Below are 15,548 nucleotides of genomic sequence, written 5' to 3'. Positions count from 1 at the left end.
CAAATTTAATTCAATTAATTTATAATTTTATTTACTTTGTCACGCATGTGTAAGATAACAGATATAAGTATAAACATGATTATGAGTACAGGAAATGGATACGAGTAAGTGAGGGCAGTAGGACAGGGATGGTAGGCCTGTTGGTGTGCTTATGCATGCCCTTTACAGACCTCTTAGGAATGGGAGGAGGTCAACGGTAGGCAGGCTAAGGTTAAAGTTTTGGGGATTTGGGGAAGAAACCACAGTCAGGTAGAGCATTCCAGGCATTGACCACTCTGTTGCTGAAGTATTATTTTCTGCAATCAAGTTTGGAGCAGTTTATTTTAAGTTTGTATCTATTGTGAGCTTGTGTATTGTTGCCGTCCAAATCCCACTGATTATTCCCACTGAAATAATCATCCCTTCCAGGGGTGGGTTGCTGCCGGTTTTACTACCAGTTCACATGCGCTGTTCAATGTCAATTGTTCTTAGCACATGTCCAGAACAATTGACAGTGAACTGCACATGCACAGTCACTAAAAACCAAAATGGCAGCAGCGCCGCAGCAGCGGGGGAACCAGTTCGGGGGCGTGGAAGGCCTGGGTGGCTGCTGGTTCTGCCACCCAGGCCTGAATTCCACTACCAGTTCGGCCGAACCTGGAGCAACCCACCTCTGATCCCTTCCCATTTCATCCCAGCTCTGGTCACTTTGGAAGTAGGTGGGGCTGAGGGAATGGCTGCCCCCAATATCATCCTGTGAGTTAACCTAGCCAGAGGATAAGAGGGAGAAGAAGTGGGCTGCTGTTTCTCCAAAGACCAGCTAGAAATGGATTGTGAATTCTTCCCTTTTTGCTTCCAGAAATAGTAGTTTTCCACTCCATTCCCTTTCCTTTCCAAGCCCCCCCACCCTCCTTTGCCCCTCTGCTCTTCTGGTTTGGTTCCCAAAAGAAAAGGAGAAGGAGGAAGAAAGGCAGAGCGAGGACTTTCCCTTCGTCTGTGGGGAAGACGGATGGTGAAGGGAAGGGTCCCAGGGGAATTGCCCCACTCTTCCCACCCCTGTCTGGAATAGGAAAAGGAGCACGTGGCCCAGGAGGCTGTAATCTGGGCCTCACCAGGGAATGAAGGGAAGGAGATACAGGTTTAGTTGATGAGATACGTGGGCCTGTACTCTGGATGTACGTATAAAAAGCAGAATTTGGTCTTTGTTAACCTCGGTTAAGTCCATTTTAAACAAAATCACAGCATCTGAATCTCAGGAAAGCTGCGTCTCAGCACCAGAGGGGGAAGCTGAGCAGACAACCTTGGTATTCATCAGCCAGTGGAAAGACAAATGGCCACCAAGGAAGCCGTTTGGGGCCACTTTTTTTGCTCAAGACTGAGGCGGGAAGGCTCTTTTAAGAGTGTGAAACCAGGAGATGGTAAAATCCAACCTTGGCTCACTGTCTCTTTTATTGCTTACTGAATCTTCAATAGTTTTGTCCTCTCTGCCGTGGTTACTTTCAGCTTCTTCCTGATTCCTGTAATCTCCCCTTTTATATGTCCTACTCTTTTGAGTAATTGTATAAATCAGTGGTGGGTTCCAAATCCCTATCCTGGTATGGTTGGAGCAGGCCCGGCTCATTGAATTGTAAGCCGCCCTGAGTCCCCTCAGGGAAAAGGGCGGCCTATAAATAATAAATAAAATCTAAATCTAAAAATTGCACACATGCATCTTACCACTTCCGCGAGCCTCTGCGATGCTTCAGCTGCTCAGTGAAGTGTCATGCAGGTGCTGTATGCGCCATGCACAAAAGCGCCAAAGACTTAAAAGACCGGTAAGGAATTGGAGTGGGCAGGTGGGCCTTCTGGAGCACTATACTGGAACGGTATCCGGTGCTCCAGGCAGGCTCCGGTACTCCCGTACTGGGGTGTATCGCCTGCAACCCACCACTTGTATACATACAACATGCATACCAGGGGTGGGTTCCTGCTGGCATTACTACCGGTTCAGTGCTTGGAAAAATTTGTGCGCACGCGCTCCCTTTGCTCACGCACACACCAGATGCATGCTCTGCACGTGTGCAAATTTGCACTTTAAAACGTCTGCATATGCACACCATTAAAAAAGGGGGGGGGAGATTACATTTTTTCAATGAAGATTGTTCTGCACATGTGCAGAACAGAAAATAAATATGGCGGCGCCCAGGATAGAACTGGTACGGCCACCTGTCCAGCCAAGTTACTAACTATTTGGCCGAAATGGACCGAACTAGTAGGAACCCACCTCTGATGCATACCTGTATTTTGCTGCTTGCGTCTAATATTGGATCTGGAAGCCACATTAGATCTGGAAGCCACGTTGGATCTGGAAGCCACGTTGGATCTGGAAGCCACGTTGGCTCTGGAAGTCATGTTGGATTTGGAACTCTCTGCCACTGAATCCGGCCCTTAAATAACAACAGGTGAGTTGACTGATTTTCCATTCCATTCATTCAACGCATCGAATCAGGTGGTTTTGGAAGATCTTTTGATCTCAATATTTGGTGATTCAATCAATGTTTAATTATTCAGATAGATTTAATAAATGCCTTACTTTCAATGACTCTGGTTCTTTTGCACTATTAAAAGATAAAAAGAAAGAATAAAGAGATAGGTTCCCAGAAAAAGAAGAACAATGAGGGGTTGCAGACACAAACTCTTCCCTATAGAAATTGACTGGAATCACCATAGAGAAAGGAAGAAAACCACCACAATATGGCGCTCCCCACTCTGAATCTCTGAAGCCTTGACTATAGCTGCCAGGATCAAAATCCACTGAGACATCCAGTAGCACAAAGATGGATGCACCACCAATCAAAAGTCACTGACTAGCACAAGCACGGCCATTTTGGTAAGATGTCCCAGGCTGACGCCAAATGAGATGGGTCCAGATCACCTCCTTCCTTCAGGACACTTGTCCAACCACCTTTTCAACAACCCTCCTAGAAAGGAAAGGTTGGAGACCGAATGAAGATTGATGAAAAGGATTGGTGGGCGCAGCAATGGCCTCACGAGGGAAAGGACCGTCCTCTTTTATCCTTCTCCGAATCTCTGGATCCCCTTGACTGACGGCCCTTTTCAGCCTCTTATACGGGTCTGTAGAGATTCTCAGTCATCCAGTCATGGTTGTCCCAAAGGTAATTTTTCAGGAGGCAATTAGACTGTCTGGTTATTCTTTGAAGACATTTCACTTCTCATCCAAGAAGCTTCTTCAGCTCTGATAGGATCGTGGGGAATGGAAGGATTTATATTCCTTGTGGGCAGCTGGTCATCTGCAACCTTTTAGAGGGTGGTTGAAGCACTTGGAGATTTAAAGATAAGAAAAAACAAAAGTCCAGTCGCCGCCTGAAAAAGCACCTTTGGGGCAACCATGACCTACGGACTTTTAGCTATACAATTTGGGATGAACACCCTTTGAATGGGGTGGGAGTAGGAATGGATTTCCAGAGAAAGGAATTCCAGACTACAGGAACCATTTTCACTACTCGGGTGACTCTGAGGAAACATTTAAACCTCCAAGTGGCTTCAACGACACTCTAAAAAGAATGTCTTCAGCAAAATGTCATCAAAAGGAAAAAACAAAGTCCAGGTGCATCCTAAAAAAGCACCTTTGGGTCTGTGTTGAGAGATTCAGACACTTTTCTTTCCATTTTTAATGTTTGCATCTATGAGGCTCAGAAAAGAGCCTGTGTTAGATAGGGCACATTTGAACTAGTTTCCCGCCAGAATGGCGGACCTAAGTGAAGCTTACTGCTTTGCTCTGAATACTTAACACCCTGCTGTTTTCCTATTAAGAGCGGTGTTTGTACCTCCATATTTTATCTTAGGGTTGCTGTGGAGTTCCACAGGCCTCATAGGCTCCTTGCACCCGCCCCTCAAGGCCATTGTTAGGGCGACCCAGCTGCTAATCAAAAAGCAGCGGCCAATCAAAGAACTGTTGCTAGCCAGGAGGCACGAAGGAGGGAAGACAAAATGGCTGCCTTGAAGCTCTGCCATCACAGGCCTTGTGAGGAAGATGCCGAATAAACAAAGCCGAAGCTCAGGAATCAAAATGAAGACTGCAACTAAAAAATAGACTGCCCTGATGAGGAGAGGCTCGGGAAAAGAGGCAGCAGCTGAAAGAAATGAGGGGAGAGAGACATCTTTGTCCTTCCCTCAGACAGGCATGAGGGAAAAGTTCTCTCAGCAGTTTCCCTCAGATGGAGCAAAGGTGTGAAGGATCAGATGATGGAATGTATGGCCAGATGAGGCCCTGCAGATCAGAGGAGATAGGACCCAGGTATGGATGGAATGGACGTGAGAGTGAGGAATATGAATTCTGATAAAACATGTCGTCTTGTCTTCATTACTTTGCCTTTGCCTTGACAATTAAGAGCTTTGCTCTTTCCTGTCTCTGTAAAAAAACAACACCTCTACTTCATGGCAGGTTTCCATTTTTAATCTTGCTTCCATGGGATTCAAGAAGTGAGGGGCATGCTAAAGTTTCTAAATTCAGCAGAGAGCAGCTGATGGGAGGGACATAATGTGTGTGTGAGGTGATAGAGGAGAGAGAGAGACCCCATATAGGTGTCCTGTTCCCAATGGGGACCCTTGTGCCTCTGGGTCCCAAAAGGACTTCCTCCCCCCCCCTTTATGATTGCAGATGGGTTCAGTTCAAGCCTGAGGTTCCCTTTCAACCAGATCACAGCTATGAGGCTCTTGCTGCATCCTGCACAGCTGGCCAGTGAGAAATGCGGATGTTCACCTTACAAGAATAACCTCCCTTTCTCTCCAAAGGAAGACGGTGGATAATGTGGATAATGGGGTGGTGCCGCCTCTGTTTCTCTCAGCCTCTCTTCCCTCCTGGCATTGATCCTTCTGTCCACACCTTCAACCATCATTCCAGAATTCCCATTCAGTTTATGTGGTTCCCTGATTGGCTGACTGGCTCACTTCATCAGCATTCCGTGTGTGGCATCAGTCCTGGAAAGTCTGGGCCCCGGATCTAGGCTTTATCAGAGTTAAAGAGCTGTGGAAAAGGTCAGACATTCCCCGCTCTTAGAATAACCCCTCCAAATAGGATGAGCAGAAGTCTGCATCCCAATACCATGTTTTCCCAAAAATAAGGCTAAGCCTGATTTTTTGGGGTGGGCATAAATATACTCCCCCCCTGAAAATAAGACCTACTGAAGGGGATAGGTGTGGCCAGCACAGGAGGCAGCCCTTCCCTTCCCTGGTTACCTCAAGGCTGCTGGACCCCTTAACCTTGGCCCACTGATCAGCTGATCAAGAGGGCCCAGAAATTCTGTCTCTCCGGGTGCCTGGAGATATTTCAAGCACACTCAGCCCTGCCCTCTGTCAGGCTTGCAATCATATTCCTTTCTGGATCTTTGACCTGCCATACTCGCTCTTATTTTTACTATGCTGTTTCATTAGTGGGGAATTGGGAGGAGGAATTGTAAGGAGTTGAATGTGATGTTGTCAAAATAAAATTCCTTTCTAGGATTCAAGATCATCCTTTGTCTTTGCACCTCTGTACCTAACCGGAACTGGATGGGTGGAACTACCAGCATGGCAGTGGAAGATTGGACCATGTGATGGACTTGTGGGTGTGGGGCAGTGGTGGGTTGCAGGTGGTATGCCCCGGTACGGGTGTACCAGAGGCTGCCTGGAGTACCGGGCACCACCCGCCCACCTCCGCTCCTTACCTGTCTTTAAACTCTTCGGCACTTCTGCACACGGCATGTACAGTGCCTGCGCAATGCTCCACCAAGCAGCTGCAGCATTGTGGAGGCTTGCAGAGGCGTCGCTGGAGGGTAAGATGCATGCGCACATGCTGCACGTGTTTATGTGGAGGACGCCAGGCCCCGTCGCAACCGTATCGGTTGCAATGTGATCTGAAACTCACCACTGTTATGGGGGCAAGATCATGAACTTTCACCTGGGTGGGGAAAACAGGGAAGCTTTCAGATCCAGGTTTTCCCAGATGTGCCAACATGGCTCTCTTAATCAATTGGAACTTTGAGCAATACTTTGCCTTGGACTCTGATTTAATTTTGGATGTTATTTGGAACCCTGACACCCACAGTGCTAGGCAACCTTGCCACCAAGAGCCCCTCTGTTCCGCAACTCACCTTGTGACTATGGAGCAAGCAGCGATCACGGCTTCTGCTCCATGGGTGTTGCTTAGGCTCCTGTTACAATGAGTCAGAAAGCCATTTGCCTGTCAGAATCGCCCCCCGCCTCTACCCAGCTGATGCTGCTTGAGAAAAGGACAGGCGATTGTGGGAAGTGCATGCTTACAATAGATAGGTATCATGCGCACGCACGTACCCAATTTCCCCTCCCACTTGCACATGCGTGCAACCACCCTGTGAATTCACGTGCAACCTCTCCCCAGCCTCCAGAGGCTTTCCTTAAGCCTGGGGAGGGCAAAAGTGGCCTCCCTTGACACCCCCCCCCCCAGCGGCTCTTTGGAAGCTAGAAACAGATTGTTTCTGAACTTCCGGTTGGCCCTTTGGGGCCATTTTTCGTCCTCCCCACACTTCAGGAAAGCTTCCGTAGGCTGGGGAGGGTGAAAAACGGCCCCAACCGCCCAACCGGAATTTTAGAAACAATACATTTCCAGCTTCCGGAGGGCCTCTGGGAGGGTGGGGGAGTGCCATAGATTCGCCATCACAGCCATATGCCTGGACTGATTAAAACATTCTTTCATACGTCTGTGTTGGCTTTCGTTCCTGAACGGAGAAAGGGGGGGTTAGAACAGATTGACTCCTGCCAAGACAAACCTCCATTCTGTTTACAATGGAGCAACTCCGTGCTGAGAATGCCCAGCTGGCTCAGCAGATTGCTGTATTGGCTGGTCAAGTTTCTCAGCTTCAGAGACCTGTTAAACCCCCTCCCCCCCCAGCCATGGAGGAAGTGCCCAGGAGAGGATCTTAATCAGCATCAGCTGCTCGTAATCATCTCCTATAGTTACTCGGTTGTTCTTTCCGTCGAGTAGCCCTTCGCCTGCATGCATCCTGAAACAACTCCCAAATGTGCCAGTTCCTCAAGAGACTGCAGTTGAATGGGAGGAGCCCATGGAGTTGGGTGCCGTCAGACCCCGAGTGTCAAGCACAGAGATGGACAGATGACATGCTGAGGGGTTGTGTTTTTACTGTGGGGATCATGGACACCTGGCTGGGAGTTGCCCCAAGAAGAGTAGGAGGGTTGCGCTGCCTGCGGCCTTCCCTCAGCGACAAACCAACGTGTCGGGAATCCGACGAAGAGCTCAGGTGGTGCAGTGGTTAAATGCACTGCAGGCTACTTCAGCTGACTGTTATCTGCAGTTCGGCTGTTCGAATCTCACCGGCTCAAGGTTGACTCAGCCTTCCATCCTTCCGAGGTGGGTAAAATGAGGACCCAGATTGTTGTTGGGGGCAATATATGCTGACTCTGTAAACCGCTTAGAGAGGGCTGAAAGCCCTATGAAGCGGTATAGAAGTCGAAAAAGAAAAAGAAAAGAAAGGTCTCTGTGGCCCAGGTACCCAGATCGCCCAAGGGGACGTGCATCCATGGTGTGTTGACTCAAAGGGCAGATGCCCTGTCTAGGACACCGGAGAACTCTGACCCTGCGGACTCGCTTCCACCCCGGACTGTTCTACCCGTCGCATTCTGCGCTGCAGTTCATCATCCCGTGAGCGTACGGTTTCTGATACGGGATGCGCAGCGGGGTGACGAGTGGGTGGAGCAACGAAAGGCGGAAGTAGGACCGGCTTCCCCGTGGACCTTTGAGGGGGATCTTTTGAAGTATCGGGACCGGCTCTATGTTCCCACAGGGCCCATCCCTAGATTGGTTCTCTCTCAGTGTCATGACACTCCAGCAGCAGGACATTGTGGTTTTTTCCAGACATTGCGCCTGGTCTCCCATACGTTTTGGTGGCCCTGCTTACGAAATGACATGCAGAAGTGTGTGGTGTCGTGTGTCCAGTGTCAAAGGGCCAGGTCTGCGAGAAGGGCTTCTCCAAGATTATTGCAGCCCTTGTTGACCCTGGTCTCCGCAGCACAGGACTTCATCTCTGGGATCCTGGCGGTCCACCAGGTGGGGTGTTGCTATCTGGGCCGAGCGAGGAAGGATCACCAAAGGGTGGCAGATGGGTCTCAGTGTGCGGTGCCGGAAGTGGCTGTAGGAGATTGTGTGTGGTGGTCTGCATGGCATCATTCGTTCCACTGGTCGGCTAAAAAGTTTGGCCACCGGTGTCTTGGACCGTATCCTATGGAGGCCGTCATCAACCCCTCCTGGCCGCATCCCGAGCGTCAGACCCGGGGGAAGAGCCCTGCAGTGGAGATAGTGTTGTGGCCTGGCAGGAGCCGTTGGAGCTGCCGCCAGACTCCGACAGCGAGGGGTCTTATGAGTCGGCCTTGGAGGAGGTGGAGGACCCTAGACAGGGTGTTGACTCCAAGCAGGGCAAGGAGAGACTGGTTGGTCACCAGGTGGCAGCAGAGCATTGGATCAAAGGGAATGTTCAGGAAAACATTTGGGAGTTGTTTCAGGATGCATGCAGGCGAAGGGCTACTCAACAGAAAGAACAACGGAGTAACTACAGGAGGTGATTACGAGCAGCTGATGCTGATTAAGATCCTCTCCTGATTATAAAAGGGACTGTTTGTGCCACGCCCTGGGTGCAGGAGTCAACTTTCTCGTTCGCATTCACAAATCGAAAGAAACCAACTTGGATAAGTGGCTTGAGGAGAGAAGCCTGTTTGCATTCCTACATGAGTTATAGGACTTTTGCCAGAGCAATTATCTTTGTTTATTTTGGGCTCGCAGCCAACAAGAGCCTGGACTGATTAAAACATTCTTTCATACGTCTGTGTTGGCTTTTGTTCCTGAACGGAAAAGGGGGGTCAGAACAGGCAATGGCACAATACCAAGAAGAAACCATAACATTACAACAGATTATGTTTGAAATTCAAAAATTATTAGAAACATCAGAGAGAATTGAGAAGAAATTGGAAAATATAGATGGTAATATAGCAAAATTTGATGAAATTGAAGATATTCAGCTGTTGTGGCCCAGCAGGAGAGTTGGAGGTGCAAACAGACTCTGACAGCGAGGGGCCTTATGAGTTGGCTCTGGAAGAGGGGGAAGACCCTGGACAGGGTTCTGACTCTGAGCAGGGCGCAGAGAGGCTGGTTCTCAAGCTGCAGGGTCTCCGTTATTCAGGGCTAATAGGTGGGGAAGGGATGGGCCTATATCGGCTGCTGATGAGTTTCCGGGGGCTGGTTTGATATAAAGCCCTTGAGGATTAGGGGCCCAGAAGGACCCCCTTGCCTGGCCATGACAGGTCAGACCAATCAGATTAGGTAGGATGCTCTTACAAAGCGGTCAGGTCCAACAGGTCTGGGGCACTAAAGTGAGAAGGTGGACATTTCTGAAATTGTTGGAGATGGAGGTGTTCAGGAGAGACTTCGCCTGATTTTATGATGCCTGTTTTACGGCGTGTGTGTGTGTGTGTGTGTGTGTGTGTGTGTGTGTGTGTGTATGCAGTGATGCTTTTATTGTTCTTGTTGAGCCACATATGGTTTCATGCATTAAAGAACCATGGTTGTTGTGAAACCTTCTATTGTATTCTATGTAAGCCAAGGACATTTTTGAAGGCAGCAGAATAGAGATGTGATAAATAAAATAATAATAATAATAAATAAAACAATAAAAATATAATAATAATAATAATAATAATAATAATAATAATAATAATAATAATAATGACATAACAATAGTTGAAAAGAAAAAAGTATGATTCATTGACATTGCAATACCTGATGATGCACGACTTGAAGATAAACAGCAAGAAAAAATCACAAAGTACCTGGACCTGCAAATTGAAGTTGAGCAACTGTGGAAAAAGAAATCGTCTGTTGTCCCGATTGTAATTGGAGCCCTTGGAGCAATACCCAAAGGGCTACCTCGCTATTTGGAAATTCTAAATTTATCAGACTTGAACATTCTGACTCTACAAAAAAACCACCCTACTTGGAACAGCTTATATCCTCCGACGTTACCTTAACAGTTCCTAGGTCCTTGGTTAGGACTACCAACCAGCCCCAAAGACTGTGGATCTCACCAAAGATTAACATAACAACAACAACAACAACAACAACAACAACAACTCCGCCGTTGCCGGTCCCAAGCCCGGATGAGAAAGGAGGAGGGTTGGGGTCAGGTTGGCATCTGGTCCCATAAAAAAACCCCGCTAACCCATACAATATGGTGAAAAAAATGAATAAGAATTCCATACTGCATCGGTCGTCACGCGGGTTAACAAGGGCCGCGGCGGATGTTGGGGTCCCTGGACATCCGTCGACAAGTGGGCTACAAGAGGACCAGCCAACAAAATGACAAAAATATAGTGCAGATGAAAACCGTGCCATAATGGCCTGTTACGACAACTCAGAGCCAGAAAAAAGAGGCTATTTAAAGCGAATGTATGAATTATGGAAACAACAATATCCAGATTCAAATGTTAGTGAACAACGACTAGCAGATCAAAGGCGATTTATTATAGGGAATAAAGTGTTTAGTGAAGTTGAACTAGAGGAAATTCAGGCAAATTGCAAAACCAAAAAAACAATATCACAAGCAGAAATAACTGATATTCAAGACACAACTAAAGACATTATAGTAGAACTCCCAGAAGAAGCTCTTGGGGAGGAAATAACACCACCACCACTAGAACCAGTTATCACTGAACCAACTGATGAACTAACTCAAAAACAAAAAGAATTGAAGGATAAGATCATGGAGCATTTTCTGCTTAATGAGGAAAGGCAATGTTTACCATCACTAACAACTGTGCCTAAGAAAATTTTGGCCCCTCTCATGTAAATGGTTAATGCAGTGTTTTCAACAATTGAATCGGGATCCATCTTGGAAACGAACCAGTTAATGTACAGCACAGCTAGAATAGTCACTAATGAATTAGGCATTAAAATCAAAGTACCTAGTCACACAACAGAAAAAGCATCAAAGCCAAAGTGGAAAATCCGATTAGAACAAAAAGTCAAAAAATTAAGGGCAGACGCTAGTAACTTAAAGAACATGCATGAGCAACGGCTTAAAAACAACAAAACCATAGATCGGCTAATCAGAAGATATAGATTGGATACAAGAAACATCAATGAAGCTGTAGAGATTGTAAAACAGCGGATAACAGCAACAGCTAGAAAAATTGAAAGATATGAGGCACGAATCATCCAATATAAACAAAATCAGCAATTTCAGTTAAACCAACGGCGTTTTTATCGAAGTCTTAATGTGAATGGTGACACCAAAAGTGAAAAACCAGAAAAGCAGGCCACAGTTGAATTCTGGTAAGAATTGTGGGAAAATGCAAAGGACTACAACAAGGAAGCAAAGTGGATACATGACTTTGAGAAAAGCATTGGCAACGAACAAATGCAAGTATTAGAAATAACAACTGAGATGGTCAAAAATCGAGTAAAAAAGGTAAAGAATTGGACATCACCTGGAAAGGACCAATTACATGGTTTCTGGCTCAAATATCTGACCAGTTTACATGCAATATTGGCCAGGCAACTGAATGAAATTTTACAAAAGGGCCAAATTGATGAATGGTTGACAACTGGAAAAACATACTTGATTCAGAAAGATCCAACTAAAGGAACAACACCTGAAAACTACAGACCAATAACATGCTTGCCAACAACCTTCAAATTACTCACAGGCATTATTGCAGATAACATGATGGATTATTTGGAAACAAACAACATCTTGCCAGTAGAGCAAAAAGGCAACAAAAGAAGGAGCAGGGGCACAAAAGTTCAGCTCCTAATTGATAAAATGACATTAGAAAATTGTAAGAACAGAAAAACGAACTTGAATATGGTCTGGATTGATTACAAAAAGGCATTTGACTCACTGCCACATAGTTGGATCATAAAATGCTTAGAAACAACTGGCATTAGCAAAAATATTACATCCTTTACTGAAAAGGCGATGAAACAATGGAGAACTGAGTTAGCAGTAGGGAATGAGATCTACGGAATGGTTAATATCAAGCGAGGAATTTTCCAGGGTGATTCACTTTCACTTCTTCTCTTCATCATCGCAATGATCCCACTATCAGTAATCTTTAAAAAAATGAAATTAGGCTACCAAACAGCCAAAGAAGCTGAAAAAAATTCGCATTTATTATATATGGATGATTTGAAACTCTATGGAAAGTCAGAAATAGAAATCCAATCATTGACAAACACAGACCAAGTATTCAGCACTGATATTTCAATGCAGTTTGGCATGGAAAAATGCGCCACTGTAGCCATAAAAAGAGGCAAAATCACTGCATGTGAGGGAATTGAAATGCCCAATGGCCAACTAATTAAATGCAACGAAAATGAAGCCTACAAATAGTTAGGCATTCTGCAGTTGGATAACATCAAGCATGGAGAAGTAAAAGCTATTGTCAGGCGAGAGTACACCAACAGAGTTAGGAAAATTTTGAAATCTAAATTGAATGCTGGAAATACAATCAAGGGCATAAATACCTGGGCAATAGCAGTTATAAGATACACAGCTGGTATAGTTAACTGGACACAAGCTGATTTGGACATTTTGGACCAAAAAACCAGGAAACTAATGACAATGCACTACAGTTTACATCCACGTGGTGATACTGATAGACTGTACCTGCCCCGAAAATCAGGTGGCAGAGGATTGTTACAAGTGAAGCAAACAGTTGAAGAAGAAAAACATGCACTGACTGATTATTTAAAAGAAAGTCAAGAACATGTATTAATCGAAGTAAAGAACAAAAAACTACTGAAGGCCCAACAGACGAAACAAGAATATAGAAAAGATGTGATAAAATCAAGAATGGAGAGTTGGCAGAACAAAGCACTGCATGGCCAATTTCTGGAAAAAATAAAAGATAAAGTGGACAGTGAACAAACTTGGTTATGGTTAACAACAGGTACATTAAAGAAAGAAACAGAGTCACTAATCCTGGCTGCGCAAGAACAAGCTATTCGCACAAATGCCATTAAGACCAAAATAGAAAAATCCTCTGATGATGCCAAATGCAGACTTTGCAAAGAAGCTGATGAAACTGTTGATCACATACTCAGCTGCTGTAAGAAAATCGCGCAGACTGATTATAAATTGCGGCACAATTCAGTAGCACAAATGATCCATTGGAATTTGTGCAAAAATTATAATATTAAAACAGCAACAAACTGGTGGGAACATCAGCCTGAAACAGTCACTGAAAATCAGATGGTCAAGATCTTCTGGGATTTCCGTATACAAACGGACAAAATACTGGCGCATAATACACCAGACATCACACTGGTTGAGAAAAATAAGGTCACAATCATAGACATCGCAATACCAGGTGATAGCAGGGTCGACGAGAAGGAATATGAAAAAATCGCAAAATACCAGGACTTAAAAATCAAAATTCAACGACTATGGCACAAACCAGCAGTGGTAATTCCAGTGGTAATTGGCACACTGGGTGCTATTCCAAAAGCACTGGAATTACATTTAAAACAGTTAAAAATTGACAAAATCACCATCAGTCAAATGCAAAAAGCCGCACTGCTTGGATCTGCAGGAATATTACGAAAATACGTTACGACGTCCTAGGCCTCTGGGTGGGGCCAGACTAGTAGCCAATGCCAAATCCGGCGAAACAACTGGCCGCTGTGATACAACTGTATAATAATAACAACAACAACAATAGCAACAACAACAACAATAAACAATAAAATAAATCTCTACAATGGAAAATCGTGGGGTGGCAGATGGGTGGAGTTTTGGGGGGCTTTCAATACTCAGGATGTGGTTGTACTTGTTTATTTATTTTAAAGATTTATATGGCCGTCCATCACTCTCAGCAACCCTGGGCAGCTTACAAACAATAATGTTCACCCAACATTGAACTAAATGGAATGAATACAAAAAAGACAGGTTTTCTTTTCATTCTTTTTTATTTGCTAAACAAGACCGTATCTTTAATCTCCCAAAAGGCAGGATGGAAAAGGTGTTTGGAAGCTAATGTCAAAGCCCGGAGTTCTTTCATGCCCCCACACTGACTGACTGGGGCAACTGTTTTTAAGAGCCAGTTTCACCGATTGGCATTTTTTTCTCACTGAGTTCATCAAATGCAATTTTGGGCAATGTTCAGCAAAGAATTAGGTAAACCATTTGTCCTCAGGTCCCTGCTTGCAAATGCCTCTTCCTGGCGTCTGACAGTCTGCATTGATCCAACATCTGAGTGGGGTAATACAATCATTCGCAATTGCTCCACATTCTTTATTTCTAGTGGAACCTGGTTCTCCAACTCTCCAGAAACTGAAAAGAAAAAAATAACAATGTATCCGTCCTCCAGACAAAATGAGTATCATTTATAGATTTTGGAACAGGAAATAAATGTTCAGTCCATTCACCTTCTTCCCTCACCTCAGTGGGCGTTTCTAACAATGACAAATGTTGGTCTCTGGTTGATTTGGCAGAGAAATAGAGATGGGGTTGGTGACACATCTCCCCCTCCGTCCTTTTGAACAGGCCATGGCGAAAGATTGCATATCTCTAGGAATCCTTTTTTTTTAATGGATCATGGCACCCTTCTTGGTGTTTCAGGAATTGAGGCTTGGGGAGAATTCTGGAGTGTTTCTATTCCCATCTTCACTGGTGATTTCAGTTGGGAGTAGTAGTGGGAGGAGAAGACCGGCTGATGGGTATTCATTAGTGGGGCACTATAGACTTTGGTCCTTTCCTCATTATTAGGTCCATGCAAGAAAGCATTGGGGAAGGTCCTTCGTCTGTTCAGCGCTCAGTGTCATCCCCATGTGCGATGGAATATGCACCTCCAGGACTGCGAGAGGAGTGGGGTGGGAGCAGGGAAGAGAGATTTGACCATACAGAGTTTTCCCTGGAAAAGGCCTGGATTAAGAGGCTATGAAGTCCTGGATGATGAAGAAGGGATGGCTTCCTTCATGAGGTGGCAAACCAGGTCCGGGAATGTCTTCTGAGTGGGAGACAAAGCTATCTAGCGAGAAGGTCCATCGCATGGCTGCTTCTGGACTTGTGGGTGTTGCTGGATGAGGTTCACACTACTTACGGAGGACAAACACTTGGGAACAGAAACTTAGGGCCACACCACCACTTTTATGTCCTTCCTTTGCCAGCTCATTATACTGGCAGGGTATCTGATGATTGGCAGGTCATACATGTTGATGGAATGGATCTTGTTCATCCCCTTGAAGTGGCTCTTGGTGGTAATTGGATGTTGCTATTTTCCTCCCCTCCTCCTCATGGTTCCCATGAATATTTATGCTTGTTTTTTGTTTGTTTGTTTGTTTGTTGTACTTATCTACCTCTCATGTCACCTTGAGGTGATTCTGGATGACTTATAAACATTCACTATTTTACCTCTCTGGACTATCATCTCTTGGACTTCTCCAGTCCAAGATAATGATCGACAGGTGGACAGATAGATGATTGATAGGAGAGGGAGGATGGTAGATAGAGACGTACACACATACACCTGAATATACACTTACGTGC

General features: G+C 45.4%; 2 protein-coding genes across 2 annotated transcripts in view; both read right to left on the bottom strand.

The window, feature by feature from the left end:
• The window catches only part of LOC148043715 (macrophage mannose receptor 1-like), a 187,615-nt gene that overhangs the window by 103,787 nt on the left and 68,280 nt on the right, over positions 1–15,548 (bottom strand). The gene's annotated exons all lie outside the window — the stretch shown is intronic.
• Positions 13,801–15,548, bottom strand: part of LOC148043717 (C-type lectin domain family 4 member D-like) — a 29,214-nt gene continuing 27,466 nt past the window's right edge. The window contains exon 6 of the mRNA XM_087723907.1: positions 13,801–14,333. Coding sequence (XP_087580033.1) covers positions 14,174–14,333 — 160 coding nt within the window. The 3' untranslated portion in view covers positions 13,801–14,173. The remainder of the gene's footprint in view (positions 14,334–15,548) is intronic.

This window comes from Thamnophis sirtalis, unplaced genomic scaffold, assembly GCF_051295495.1.
Source record: "Thamnophis sirtalis isolate CommonGarterSnake01/CBP01778 unplaced genomic scaffold, rThaSir2_p1.2 scaffold_10, whole genome shotgun sequence".
Lineage (NCBI taxonomy): Eukaryota > Metazoa > Chordata > Lepidosauria > Squamata > Natricidae > Thamnophis > Thamnophis sirtalis.
Note: the sequence above shows the minus strand (reverse complement) of the source record. Positions and strands in the feature narration are given on the sequence as shown.